The sequence below is a fragment of the Monodelphis domestica genome, chromosome X (assembly GCF_027887165.1).
Source record: "Monodelphis domestica isolate mMonDom1 chromosome X, mMonDom1.pri, whole genome shotgun sequence".
In the NCBI taxonomy this organism is placed as follows: Eukaryota; Metazoa; Chordata; class Mammalia; order Didelphimorphia; family Didelphidae; genus Monodelphis; species Monodelphis domestica.
Genome location: NC_077235.1, coordinates 25050293 through 25064054, shown reverse-complemented (window position 1 = coordinate 25064054; position 13762 = coordinate 25050293). Strand labels below are relative to the sequence as shown.

The window sequence follows — 13762 nt, the reverse complement described above, 5'->3', positions numbered from 1 at the left end:
GGGAAATGATCAAATTGCTACAAACTGCTGGCAATCTAGGCCTGGATGTTGTCTTGAAAGATCTGGAACATTGAAGAAATCAGCATTTCCGAGTGAGAAACATAACTTCTTCCTTTGCTCTAGTGCGAAAGTTTATACAACACTTTCTTCACAAACTTGTGCCCTAGAGTTATGCCTACTTTGTAGTTGGGGAAATCCAGACTCAGAAAGGTTCTGTGACTCACCAGTGGTTGCACAACTAGTTACGATTTGAGTGAAAATTTAAGCCTTGGGTCTCCTGATTCCAAGTCTAGCAGTATCCACTCCACCGTAACTGCCTTAGTATTCATTTTTTAGGCAATTTAGGATTTATTGAAAAAGAGTCATTAAAATGTCCTATTAATGTTTGGAAACAGATGGAAATTTATACAAAAGTGGCAATTATACCTTTTTATATTAAAATCAATGTTTTCTCTACTTAATAATTTTATGACATTAAAACAATTATTAACAGAAAGAATTAAATTACTAACAAATTGTACTCAAAACATATGTTCTGAGGTAACGAAATTTGGGATGCTGGTCTGCTATGGCATAACGGAATATACCCAACACTAAAACATAAAGGAACGGTTGTTAAAAATGCTTTATGTTTCCAGCAAAAAAGAACTACTACTACTAGAAGCAGTGCTGAGTAATCAGAGGTTATACCATTTTTATAGACCAAATGGCCATTATTCAGTCACTCAGATCCTAAGAAGAAAATGTCGCCTGATAAAGAAGCCAAGCCGAAGAGCAGACTCTGCCTAGGTGGCATAACGTAATTACCAGTTAATACAAAGCATCCGACTTTTAAACTTTGGTTTCCTTACCTCATCTGTAGAGTCAAAGTCCCGTTTGCTACAACAGAGAAGGAAAAATGGACAATCAGAAAGCAATTCTTACTTTGAGCATTATTGTTTTATTTGAGCTGATTCTTAAGTCAATCTAATCCCCCAAAGAAGCAGTTCATGAATGAACCTGGCTTGTCATGGCTCCAAAAGGCAGAAATGGAGTGACCGTAGAATAGTCAAAACTTCCCAGCTCAGGGTCCAACCTCAGCTTTCCACAGCCAAGTGCTTTCCCCATTTAAGATAATCGGATTCCACAGCCAGGATATTTACCTCAAACAGTAAGTCAGTCTACAGGCACATCAATGGCCCAGTAACCCAGAAAGTCACTGAAAAAAGGTGTTTTTTCATGCTTCAAGCCATCTCTTGAATATGGAGTGGAGCTAAGCTTCCCAGATTGCCTCTCTAGGCTATCTCTGAAGCTATGATCGTTGTCTTCTTTCTACCCTCACTCACGTAACTGTCCCCCCTCCAAGAATATTAAATCCTCTTCTCAGAAAAGACTCGTACAGTAATGACACTAACGCCAACATAAATGATAGGAGTCCTAAAGTACAGCCTCACAAGTATTTGTGTTACTTTGATAAGGAGCAGGGGCTTTAAGGGTAGAATTTGGGGCATGGAGAATTCACTAAGGGCAGCGAAGTAGCACAGTGGAAAGAGTGCCAGGCCTGGAGTTGGGAAGACCTGGGTTCAAATGTGACCTCAGACTCTTAAGCCGGAATGCTTGCCCTTGCCACTCTTCTGACTTAGAATTGGTACTAAGACATAAGGTAAAGGTTTTAAAACAATGAAACTAGAAATGGGGCACACAGGTGGCACAGTGGATAGAGAGTAAAGCCTGGAGTCGGGAGGACTTGCGTTCAAGTCTAGCAGCAGACACTGCCTAGCCTGTTTGCCCAGCCCTTGCCTTTCTGTCTTAAGTGTTGTCAGTAAGACAAAAAGTAAGGGTTCAAACCAAAAACTCACTGAGGGAGACTGACTTTCCTGCTTGCTTCTGTAGAACTCTCTAGGAAAACCCTGAAAGCACATGCAATAAGGCAGGCAGGCAGCCTGGCTGCTGGGTAGAGGAGAGTCTTCCAGCAAAACTGCTGGCCTTTGGGAACTCTCACGTGTGAGTGCTAGGCAGTCCTTGTTTGGTTTCGTTAATAGACTTTGTTCAACTTCTGAAACAAATTACCTAAAGAAACGCAACACGATGAAGTGCAATAAAAAGAAACGTATGCTAGAAAATGCAATAAAATATGTATCGAATTGCATGTCAAATATGCAGCTCTAGCAGAACAGATTGGAAGGCCTCTGTGGAAATCTCTCTTCCTGCCAAAAATAATGACTGGGCAGAGTTCATGGCATGCAAAAAGAACTACTTGTTTTAGAGCTCCCTGGTGGCATTTTGATACAATTCAAAGGAACCCCAAGAAGTGATGGAGGTGGCATTGGGCTTCTCAGAGCAGAGCAGTACCAAAGAGGCCCATCATATGCCCAGCACTGCAGCCCCAGCATTAAGATGGCTGCCCCATAGAAGGTGCTCAAGAAGTGCTGAATTCTTGTTTTATGTTGAGGTCCCCCACAGTGGCTTTTTTGGCCGTAAGAAATTCCCACAAATGCTTAGGAAAGCAGCTTTCTTTCCAAGGATACCCCAAAAGAAGTTGACCTTGAGTCAGGAGGAAGAAAGGAATCAGAGTGTACCAGCACTACCCCTAACCCTCCTCCTTCAACCCTATCAAATGCATCTCTTTGCTCAACTTCTCTAGCCCTCTGCGGAGGGGAAAGAGAAATGGAGTCACAGAGTCCCCAAGCGTAAAGGACCCCTCAGGCCATCCACTTGGCGCCACCTGAATCGAAATCGCCCACTGCGGTGTACCAGCTTAGTGGCCATCTAGCCACTCTGAAGGCTGGCCAGTCCACTCCTGGATAGTTCTAATTGTTGAGCAGTCTTCCCTTATGTCCAACTGAAATCATCCTCTTTGCAACTTCTACCTGATGTTCTGAGTCCTGCCCTCTGATGCTAAGAACAAATAGAACGTCCTTTTGCGTGGCTGCCCTCTTCAAACTCCCAAATACACAGATTGCCTTCCTGCCAAGTCTTCTCCGACTTAAACTTTCCGAATTCTCTCCCCTAGCCTCAGACACTCTGACCTTAAGGCTCTCTCACTATCCTCATCACCCTTCAAGTTGCTCAGGTGTGTTGTTCCAAATGGAACACAGAATTCCAACTGTGATTAGACCACAGAAGAGTACGTCTACATCAGGAATAACACCTCCTTATTCTTGGAAGCTCTATGCCTTTCAAAGTAGGTTTAGAGCTACCAGGTCAGTTAGTCCAACTATCTCATTTTCCAGATGAGCAAGCTAAGACCCAAAAAAAGGAAATGACTTGCCCAAGGTCACACAGGTAGTGTTGAATCCAGGTCACATGACTTCAGATTCTGTGCTTTCTGCATCACACTGCCTCAAATTCCTGAATGTCTCAGCACTCACATATGATATTACAAACATGAAATGATGATGTTGACCTTCATGTATGGTTTGTGGGGATGTACATGTTTCCACAAAATCCTCTACTACATACCGCGACAAAGTGACTCAATAAGTAGAGAGATAGCAGGCATCTCATGATTACAATACCTTCCTCCAATTTTTTGCAGATGCTCCAATAAGCAGTGATACAGGTCTGTATTCTTGCGGCTCAGGTCGGCAAGCAGTTCTCCAAAATACTTGGGGTCCAGCTTTTCAGGGCCATCATCCTGAACAACTATAACCTGAAGAGAACATCACAAGCAAAGAGATTAGTTTTCTAAGCTGCATTTCATTCCCATGATCAGCTCACTCCAAAGTCTTCTTCCGACCCAAACCATTAAATGTTTCGGTTTTGGTTTGTGTCCCAGAGCCACTTGTTTTCCATTACTAGAACTTCTGGGGCACATTTTGAGCAAAGTTGTCATATTTGGGTTCTTAAGACATCGTGATCTTGTGAATGCAAAATTGGAGCGACTTCTTCTCTGAGAAATTCTAGAATGAGAGGATTTGATATGGTAGACCACCCTTATTAAAACTCTAAAAATTGGCCATTCTTATCATTTGGCTCAGTGACTTCTTGGGAAAAGAATCCAGGCACAACTCCTGAGAGTTCTACAGTATCCCAAAGACGATTTCAGTTGAATTGGAGTCTTCATGCTGAAAGGCAACTTGATTTATTGACTTCTTACTTACACTTTGATTATGTAAATTTGCTCATCCAATGCACATTTCCATACGTCTTGCTGGACTTAGTCCATTGATCATTTCCTATGCAATCATTTGGACATAGAAAAGAGGGGCTCTGCATTAAGTTCAAAAGTACTCGAGCTTTATGGACATCATTGGATGTCCTGAGTATATACAATATGAAGAGAGATTTTCCAACATCCTGGATCAGAAACAATCAGTTCACTTCACATTGCTACCATTTTTTCCATCATCTTCCATTATCTTTTTGATAAGCTGTCTTTTGGCTGGCTGGAGGGGAGGGCAGGAAGAGACGCACTTGGGTAGAAACGAATTTCCTTTAAACCCTGAGCAGACGAGCATCGGGATTACTGAAGACGTGGATGATATTTTCACTTTGGTGGTATTTTGCCTTGGATTTTCCCACCTTCAAGTCTGTCCTGATTGAAAAGGAAAGAGTAGCCATGTTTAGCTCTCTGTCCACTATTTACTGGAGCCAGCTGGAGGAGCTGAGTGAGCAGAGGGAAAGGATCCAGTGGATACCTGAGAATCATTGCCTTTCCCAATTCAAGGCTGTCTTCATGGTCTTTATGGCCACTTGATTCAAGCAAGTATGGAACAAGAATTTGCTTCCTTTGGGGGTTACTAAATCACCAACCCTCAGTTTCAATCATTTCATGGCTAGGTACGGTAAGGCTAGCTGCAGTAGGAAATGCAAAGGACTTGGGAAAAGTGAACAAGAACAAAAATAAACCTGGCTGTCTGGCTCTTTACTGAACAATGGCTAAAAAGCAAGAAAACGGAACCACTGACATTTCCTTGGGCCAAGCACATGCCAAGGTGGAAAAGGCACCAAGTAGACTTTCATAATATATTCCCTCTGGACAATCCTTGCTCATTTTGCACAATCCACATTTAGAGAACACTGAGAGAAAAATCAATTTGGTTCCCAAGCTAGTGGCTGGGAGAACCAGATCTTCATCTTAAGTCTATGACAAGGAAAAGGTGAAATTTCCCAACCGTACACCTCAATATGCTGTCAAAGACTATCATCACTTAATCATGGCTATTCAGATTCCCTCAAGTTTAACAGTATTATTGAAGAAAATGTTTACCATACAGTTGGCCTGTGGTCCACGCCTTTGCGGCTTTTCATAAGCCAAATAAATGAGGGTATCAATGAGTAAAAGCCAAGTGCTTCGAAGCATGTTGACTTAATGGAGTCTCCTTTCTCTGTGTCAGACTCTATTACAAGTTGATAAACTTGCTGAACACAACCCATCTGATCTGAGATGGGAGTGTTGGGCACGAAGCTGAGTCACATGCATCGTAACAATACAGGAGTACACCAAAGAGATCACTTTTACCTAACAAGAAGCTGAAAAGTCTATTCCAGAATTCTTGCCCATGTGTCAATAATGCTGCTTCAAACACATCGCCATGACTGTAATGGTACAACAAACACACACCTTCATTATTCCACTGTGCATCAGGAACCTGAAATTATCCAGTTCACCAAACATCTAGTGCCTGATTCCCTTAGCTGATACATAACCTAATTCCATCTCTCCCAAGTCTTCATTTCTCCTAACCTTATTTATTGTCCTCTGTGACCCTGATCAGTTCACTGGCAAGCTGGCTTCACTTTCCACTGGAATCTCAGCAAGCTACTGAGCCACTCAACTCGGTATTATCCTTTAGGAAGCTCTTTCCACCTTGTCCTATCAGTCCTCCATCTCTGGATGACTACAACCATCCATCTGTTCCTTTCATTGCTGCCACTGCCATCCCCACTATATCTCACTAATATTCAGTCTCTGTGGAGCACACAACAATACCCATCCTAAAAAAAATGCCGGACTTAGTCTGATTGTCCCCTCTTAGCTTTTTTCCTTTTTCTCTTCTCTCCTCACCTAAAGTCCTTGAAAAAGCCACTATACTAGGTAGTTGTCTCTTCTTTTTCTCTCACTCTCTTCACACCTAGCCTCCAAACTCATCCTTCTCCAGAAATGTGCCACAGGCTTGCCAGCATGGCCTTAGACCATAATTAGCTGGATAATCCCTAAGTTCTATTAGCCTTCAGTTTGCTCATCTTTAAAATGGGGATGATGATGATGATGATGATGATAATGCTTCCTTCACAGGTTTGTTTTAAGGCTCAAATGAGATATAAAACACTTTCTAAACCTTAAGTACTACACAAATCTTATCTATTATTATTACTACTACTACTCTTTTCCTACCTTTCAATTAGCTTCTGACCTTACCACATGATTCTCCAAAGATCCCTAAATTGACCAATCCAATGACTCTGAAGCAATCATCATTCATCTTGATCCCTCTGCTCCATTTGACACTCATCCTCACCTCCAGAACATTCTCTTTCCTCTCTGCATTTCCTGGACCGCCATTTCTTGGCTCTCCTCTCATTTGTTTCTTTTGCTGGCTTATCATCCCAGCCATATCCCTAAGGTAGAGGAGACACTGTCCTGGCCCACCTTATCATTTCCCTTGATGATCTCAGCACCCACAGGTTCAATTATTATCTCTCTTTGGATGATTTCTGGATCTACATGCCCAATCCCAGCCTCTCTCCTGAGCTCCAGTCCCACCATCACCAAATGCCCATTGAACAATGCAAAATGGGCATCCAAAAGACATCTCAAACTGACCATGTAGAAAACAGAAGTCATTATTTTTCCCTACAAACCCATATCTCTTTTGAACCACCATTCTTCCCTTCTCCCTGATTCGCAACCTCAGCAGCATTCTCCATTCCTCATTCTCCCTACTTGATCCTACATAGCCAATTGTTTACAAAATCTTGTCTTTTCTGCCTCCACAACGATTTCTTGCATCTATCTCCTTCTTCCTCACTTGACCTCTACCTCATTACCTTTGCCTGGACTATGAAAATAGTGTTTTAATCATTCTCCTTGACTCTTTAATTTATCCTCCACACAGCTGCCAAAAGGATTTTCCTGAAAGAGCATCCCTGGTCACCTCACTTGACTATTAAACAGCAATGGCTCCCTATTATAATTAGGAACAAAAATAAACCCTTTGGCTTTTAAAGCCCTTTATGACCCAGACCCAACCACAACTTACCATCTAGCCTTAATTAAACATTATTTACCTTTCTATTTCCAATCTGTGCACTTTTGCATGCCTGGGATGTGTCCCCTTAGAATTGTTTCCTTCAAAATGCTCAGTTCAAGGACCAATTTCTACATGTAATTTTTTTGTTATCTCAACAGCTTCATGCCTTCCCCCTCTCCCAAAATACCTTATGTTTATTCTGTATACAGTTTGTGTATACTTGTGTTCTCTCCCCTAATGGAATGTAAACTCCTTGAGGTCAAGGGCTATTTCATTTTTGCCTTTATGGCTACCCTTTATACCTGGCACACAGGAGGCACTTAATAAATAACTGCTTGCTTGACTGCTCACTGTGGACACAGATGCTGAGAGATGTGCAAAATGGAAATAAGACATGGCCCCATGCCAGTGTGTGGCTGGTAACAAGTGGAAGGTGATTAGCTCTAATGGGAGCAATACCAGATTTGTAATCAGAGGGCCAGAGTTGATGTCCTAATTCTCCCCTTTACCTTTAAGGGACTCAACTTCCTTAGCTGTAAAAGGAGAAGGTTGAACAAGATGGGCTCTGAGGTTCCTTCTAGTTTGAGATCCTCTGATTCTATAAGTATTGGTCCTTGTCAGAGAAATAAAATGGCAGCGAATGGCTGGTAATGACAGAGACTAGAAAAGAAAGGAAGAGAATAATGAAAGTAGTGGATGCTTTCATGAGGAGATGGCACAAAAAACAGTGAGGGAATACCCGAGAACTCTACCGGCCTTCCTCCACAAACTGGTGAAGCTTGTGCTTGTGCTACATACAACATGGGGAACAGCAGGAAGAGAGGCCACTAGAATTTGGAACCATCTGCAAAGGCTACGGTAGCCAAAGGGATTTGAGCCGAGTCTTTTTCTAAAAGATTTAGAATGGCAAAGAAGAGGGGAGAGGGGATTCTGGGCAGGACACCTTTAGAGGGCCAAGCTCAGTTCTCACATCATCATCCTCTTCTTCTCTTCAAGGAAGAGGAATGAGTTCTAAGCCATTACATGAGGAAGAGAGGGGATCACAAGAGGAATCCAGAGCTTCACTCAAGAACGTAAAACCAAGGAACCCAAATCTGCTGATTCTCAGGGCTAGTGTTTGGGTGAGTCAGACAGAGACGGTACATATACATATACAGTATAGGCCTGCAGTCTTTTGTACAAAAATGCCACCTAGATTGACCTACCTTCAGAAGATGAGCTTCAAAACATTTTCCCTGAAGTAGAAAGTACATAATCACTTGGACAGAAGTGGCGAAGCCATCCACTGCTATGACTGATGGCACCACTGTGGGCTAGCCCTTGGGCTAGGAACAGTTTATAGGCATGGACTATGGCAATCTGAACCAGAATATGGGGCAGGCAGAGCTGGCCTTGCTCTTATTACCACCAAGACTAATAACTGACTGAATGGGCTAAGTGGGCTAGAGGAAGAGTGTGGTTCACACCTATTTTGAGTTAGGGGTTCATGGTTTTTAAAGGATCTTCTTTTAAGCCACTCTATCGAAATTCTTTTTCTTTTTTTTAACCCTTACCTTCTGTCTTGGAGTCAAAACTGTGTATGGTCCCAAGGCAGAAGAATGGCAAGGGCTGGGCAATGGGAGTTAAGTGACTTGTCCAAGGTCACCCAGCCAGAAAGTGTCTGAAGTCAAATTGGAACCCAGGACCTCCTGTCTCTGAGCCTGACTCTCAGTCTACTTAGCCACTTAATTGCCTCTACAGAAACTCTTTAAGGCCTTCTCTGTTGAAAGCAGAGAAGTTCAATTCAAGCCAACAGATAGTTATCATGTGCCAACTCAGTAAGTGCAAGGACCTGTTGTTATAGACATGTAATAAAGGGCCAACTGTAAGCGGACTACGGGAAAGTTCTGTTAAACAAGGTTGCAGTGCAGAATAGGAAGAAAAATCCCCTGAGCCCAGAAGGACATTATGATGTAGGGGGTGAAGAAGCTCACTCCATGAATGTTTTGCTGACATTTCACAAGCTTTAGTGCCCCGTAGTCACTCTCAATTCACTGTATTCAGGTCTTCAGGTATTCAGCAGTTGGTGGTCATTAACTGGACCAGTAAATGTACTTGGGGTGAGCCTCCCTAATGAACCTCTGGCCAAAGACAAGATGTCAGTCTTCTTAGTTTGTGACACAAATAGCAGCCTAGAGAAGTGGAGAAATCATTCTGATGAGAGCATCACCAAACAAGGGAATAAAAGCAAGTACTAAACCCGGGGATACTCTCTTTCTTTCCCAGAGATGCTCTGCTTGATACCTTCCACAAGGCCTGGCACTCTGGTGTAGGCAAAGGCAGCCCTGAGCTAGCAAAGCCTGGCCCGGTGAAGTCCAAGCTCGAGTGGAAGAATACTTCTTTCTTAACACTGAATATAATAAGTGAGTGTGTGTGCGCGCACATCTTTAAAACATGGCACTCCATTATATTAGTATATATGTCTCCAGGTATGTATGTTCTCTAAGATCGGAAACATGTAGCATAGCAAGGCCTTTTTCTTCAGCTCCTAAAAGTTCACTCAATAATTTCATGTAGTCCTAGAGTAAAGAAGAGGCCGTTTCCTCCCATGTGTTCTGGATAATCACAACTTAGAAGTTTGGAAATTGTTTTCCGAGAGAACCTCTTTTTGGAATATGTGCAGAACGAGCCTTGAAATGCTAGAGGCAGCTAATACGCTCACACGTCCACTCTTTCACCCTATTATATGGCCTGTGTGAAAGGAAGAGTAACCATGAGAAGAGCAAACCCTGCAGGATGGACGCTTCCATTGTTCATCCTCATTTATCAGCCACACTCGAGTCTGGTGGAATTTTTCTACTCAAACCTGGGAGACTGTGTGGAGGGTGATGGTTCAAGCAATGAGCTTCCGCTATGTGCCAAGCACTGTAGCGGGCTCTACATGGGACATACTGGTCTGACCAGAAGCCAGCTCCCCAGGCTTACCTGCTCGTGGGTTGGCTGTGACCCGCTGTAGCACAGTTCACTTCCAGTACTTCCAGTGATGACTTGAGTTTGCTGGGTGGAATGCAGTGGCTGGCAGAGCTGAGTCTGTACAATCTGTGGCTGTTGTATGACATGATGTTGGCACTGAATCTGAGGGTAGCATTCCTAAAGCACACCCAAAACCACCATGGAGAAAATACATGACTAAATCAGGAGCCTTGCTGTGAACTATGCAACAGACATGCATACATGTACACACGTGAGAATTAGAACACAGCTCTTCATATTTTAACCAAATGTTTTATGGAGAAACCACAATCCTCCAAAACGGTGAGGAAATCTGGTGTCTTATTTAATTACAAGTTAAGAAATATATAGATATCAATTATATCACTGTTCATTTTCAAAACGAGAAAGCAAATTGATTTAATACTGAGGTTCGGGTGAACATAATTGAACCTTTTGGTGACACCACATAAGGGAACTAAATGATCTTGGAAGTGCCTCTGACACCGTTACATCCATCAACTCTTCTTGTCCAATCTAGAAGGTCACAGACGCTTTCAAGATGAGAGTAGGCAGGGCTACTAGAAACCATTTACTTCTAACCCCTTGTTTTACAGAGGAAGAAACTGAAGGGCAAAGACGGCCTTACCTAAGGTCAGAGCTAAGGCAGTAGTAGAACTTAGGCTAGGACCCAGGCTCTGTGAGGCATCTGTGAAGGAACTGAAGATACCGAGCTTGGAGAAGAGAAGCCTCAGTAGCAAGAAAGGATCCTGAGCGCAACTGCCATATATATGAGGGGCTACCAAGTGGCTAGGGGCTCAACCTTGTTCTGTTTGACTCTAAGGGGCAGAACTAGACACAATGGTAGGAATTTGCAGCTCCAAGTAAGTGACACCTTCCTGAACAACTGCAACTATACAGTAGTGGAATGGTCCCTGCCAAGGTAGCAGCAGCTCCTCATCCCACATAAGACAGGGGTTGGAGTTGTGATGTTTCTCTCCAGGCTGAACTCAGATCCCCTTTATAACCTGCCGGCCAGCGGCGGTAATAAAAAGAATTTTCCTTTGTGGGTTGGGGCTCGAGAAGGAGCAAGAAGTCTGAGAAAATGGGTGAAGAATGAGAGACACAGACAAGTCAGTAATTTTGATAGGGAAGGCATGAACCCCTATGACATTCTCCTTGATAAGAAAATTAAAGGAATTGTAAGAGCTAATGGAACATGTGGAATTGAGAGAAAATAGGATAAGAGTATCAAGAGTGAGAATGCAAAGCCCAAGAGAGAAAGTCACGGGACTGCCTACCAAATTTATTTCAGTGAGGCTTGGAAGGTGCTCAATGAATAACAAACATAACAAAGTAAAAGTAACAGAAAAAAAAGTAACAAAGCATAGATAATTCAGATTGGATGGGATGGTAATGATGACACCTTTTGGGCCTGTTGACTTCAACCCACGCTTTAACAAAGGAATTTGACTCCACAAAATGTTAATGAGTTTGCCTTGAACAAAGGCAGCATGGCTAGGTCAGAGTCCGCCCACAAATATCAGAGTTCAAACCTTGTGTCTGAAGACACAATATCCATACATCAATTATATTTCTTAGATGTGAATATGCTTGGAATGCTACACCCTTCTACCAGGCCTACCTCCAACCTTGGAATTTACACAATGGAAATGTCCTCCATCCAGCGGATGGCTTCCCTAGGAACTTCCATTCTAGCCAGGTCTCCTTCCTTTCCAAGCCTCACTCTGGGCTTCCTCTACTATCCCCATACCAGTGATGGCAAACCTTTGAGAGGGGTGGGTAATGTCCTTAGCCACCCAGGGAGGGGGAGGGGGAGGGGGAGGGGGAGAGAGAGAGAGAGAGAGAGAGAGAGAGAGAGAGAGAGAGAGAGAGAGAGAGAGAGAGAGAGAGAGAGAGAGAGAGAGAGAGAGAGAGAGAGAGAGAGGAGAGCAGCCCTGCCTCACATTCCTTTGGCATTCTAGTAATGAACTCTGTGCCTGGGTGACAGTACACATGCCCATAGAGAGGGCTCTGAGTGCCCCCTCTGGCATGTGTGCCATAGGTTTGCCACCACATCCCTAGACTGTCTCTGCCTGTCTTTTGCTACCCACTACTGCCTTTTCAGTTCCTTCTCCTAATGATCTCTTAGTTGCCAAGTCCAGTGGCCTCTTTTCTATCCTCATTCTCCTTGACATCTGCAGCCTTTGATACTACTGATCACTCACTCCTCACTGATAACTTTCTTCTTGCTAGGTCTTAGGGACACTACTCTCCCTCAGTTCTCCTCCTACCTGTCTCACTACTCTTCTGTCTCCTTTGCCAGATTCCCCTCCAGATTGTGCCTTTGGGTTCTGTCCTGGGCCCTCTTCTCTTCTCCCTCCATATGACTTCATCTAGTGATCTCATCATCAGTTCCCATGGATTTAATTGCCATGTTTATGCTGATGATTCCCAAATCTATTTTTCTGCCCCAATATCTCTGCTGACCTGCAATCTCACATCTCTGACTGCCGTGTGGACATCTCAAAATGTATGTCCAGTAGCCTTAATTCAATATGTCCAAAACAGAATTCGTTATCTTTCTCCCTTAACCTGTCCCCCTTTCTCATTACTGCAGAAGACAACATCCTCCTAGTCCCCAAGAGTCATCCTTACGACCCCTTACATTATTGCTTCCACCCTCCAACCATACCCAAGCTGTTGCTAAGGCCTGTTGATTCGCCTCTGCAATATCTCTGGAATCCTTTTGTCCTCTGACACCTTGATTACTACAATAGCCTGCTGGTGGGTCGCCCTGTCTCGAGTTTTTCCCAATTCCAATCCAGGCTCCATTTAGCCACTAAAGTAATTTTCCCAAAATGCAAGAGTCCAATCATGTCACACCCACTACCACCACCACCACCCTATCCCTCCCATCCAATAAACTGTAGTGCCTCTGGGAAGCAAGTACAAAATGCTATTTGGCATTCAAAGCCCTTCATAGCCCAACCCCTCCTAGATTTCCAGCCTTCTTAAGCCTTAACTCTTCTCAACATGTACTTTTTGATCCAGAGGCACCAGACTCCTAGTTGTTCCATGAACAAGATATTCTATCTCTCAGCTCCAGGCATTTTCTCTGCCTGTCTTCTATCCCAGGAACCCTCTCCCTCCTCCACTCTGACTAATGACCTCCTGGCTTCCTTTAAATCTCAACTAAAGGTCCACCTTCTATGGACAGTCTTTCCTAATTCCTCTTAATTCCTGTGCTTTCCCCCTCTTTTAATTATTTCTTAATTATCCTATGTATACCTTGCTTGCTTTGTCTCTATTTGTTTGCACGCTTTCTCTTCCATTAGATTGTAAGCTCCTTGAGGGCAAGGACTGTCTTTGGGCTCTTTTTACATCCCTGGCACTTAGCACTATTCCCAGGCATTTTGTTGATCAGTTATTTCAGTTGTGTCCAACTCATGACCCAATTGGAGGCTTCCTAGGTAGAGATTCTGGAGTAGTTTGCCATTTCCTTATCTACTTTATTTTGCAGATGAAGAAACATGGGCAAATAAGTTGAAGTATCTTATCTAGGATCACACAGATTGTGTTTGAAGTCATATTTGAAATAAGGAAAATGAATCTTT

The 13762-nt window shown here is 43.2% G+C and overlaps 1 protein-coding gene across 1 annotated transcript in view; it reads right to left on the bottom strand.

Moving 5' to 3' along the window:
- POF1B (POF1B actin binding protein) overlaps window positions 1–13762 on the bottom strand; it is a 55426-nt gene that overhangs the window by 11275 nt on the left and 30389 nt on the right. The window contains exons 5-7 of the mRNA XM_007507410.3: window positions 10140–10304; window positions 3498–3631; window positions 852–879 (exon numbers count right to left, since the gene is read on the bottom strand). Of these exons, the coding sequence (XP_007507472.1) occupies window positions 852–879; window positions 3498–3631; window positions 10140–10304 (327 nt within the window). The remainder of the gene's footprint in view (window positions 1–851; window positions 880–3497; window positions 3632–10139; window positions 10305–13762) is intronic.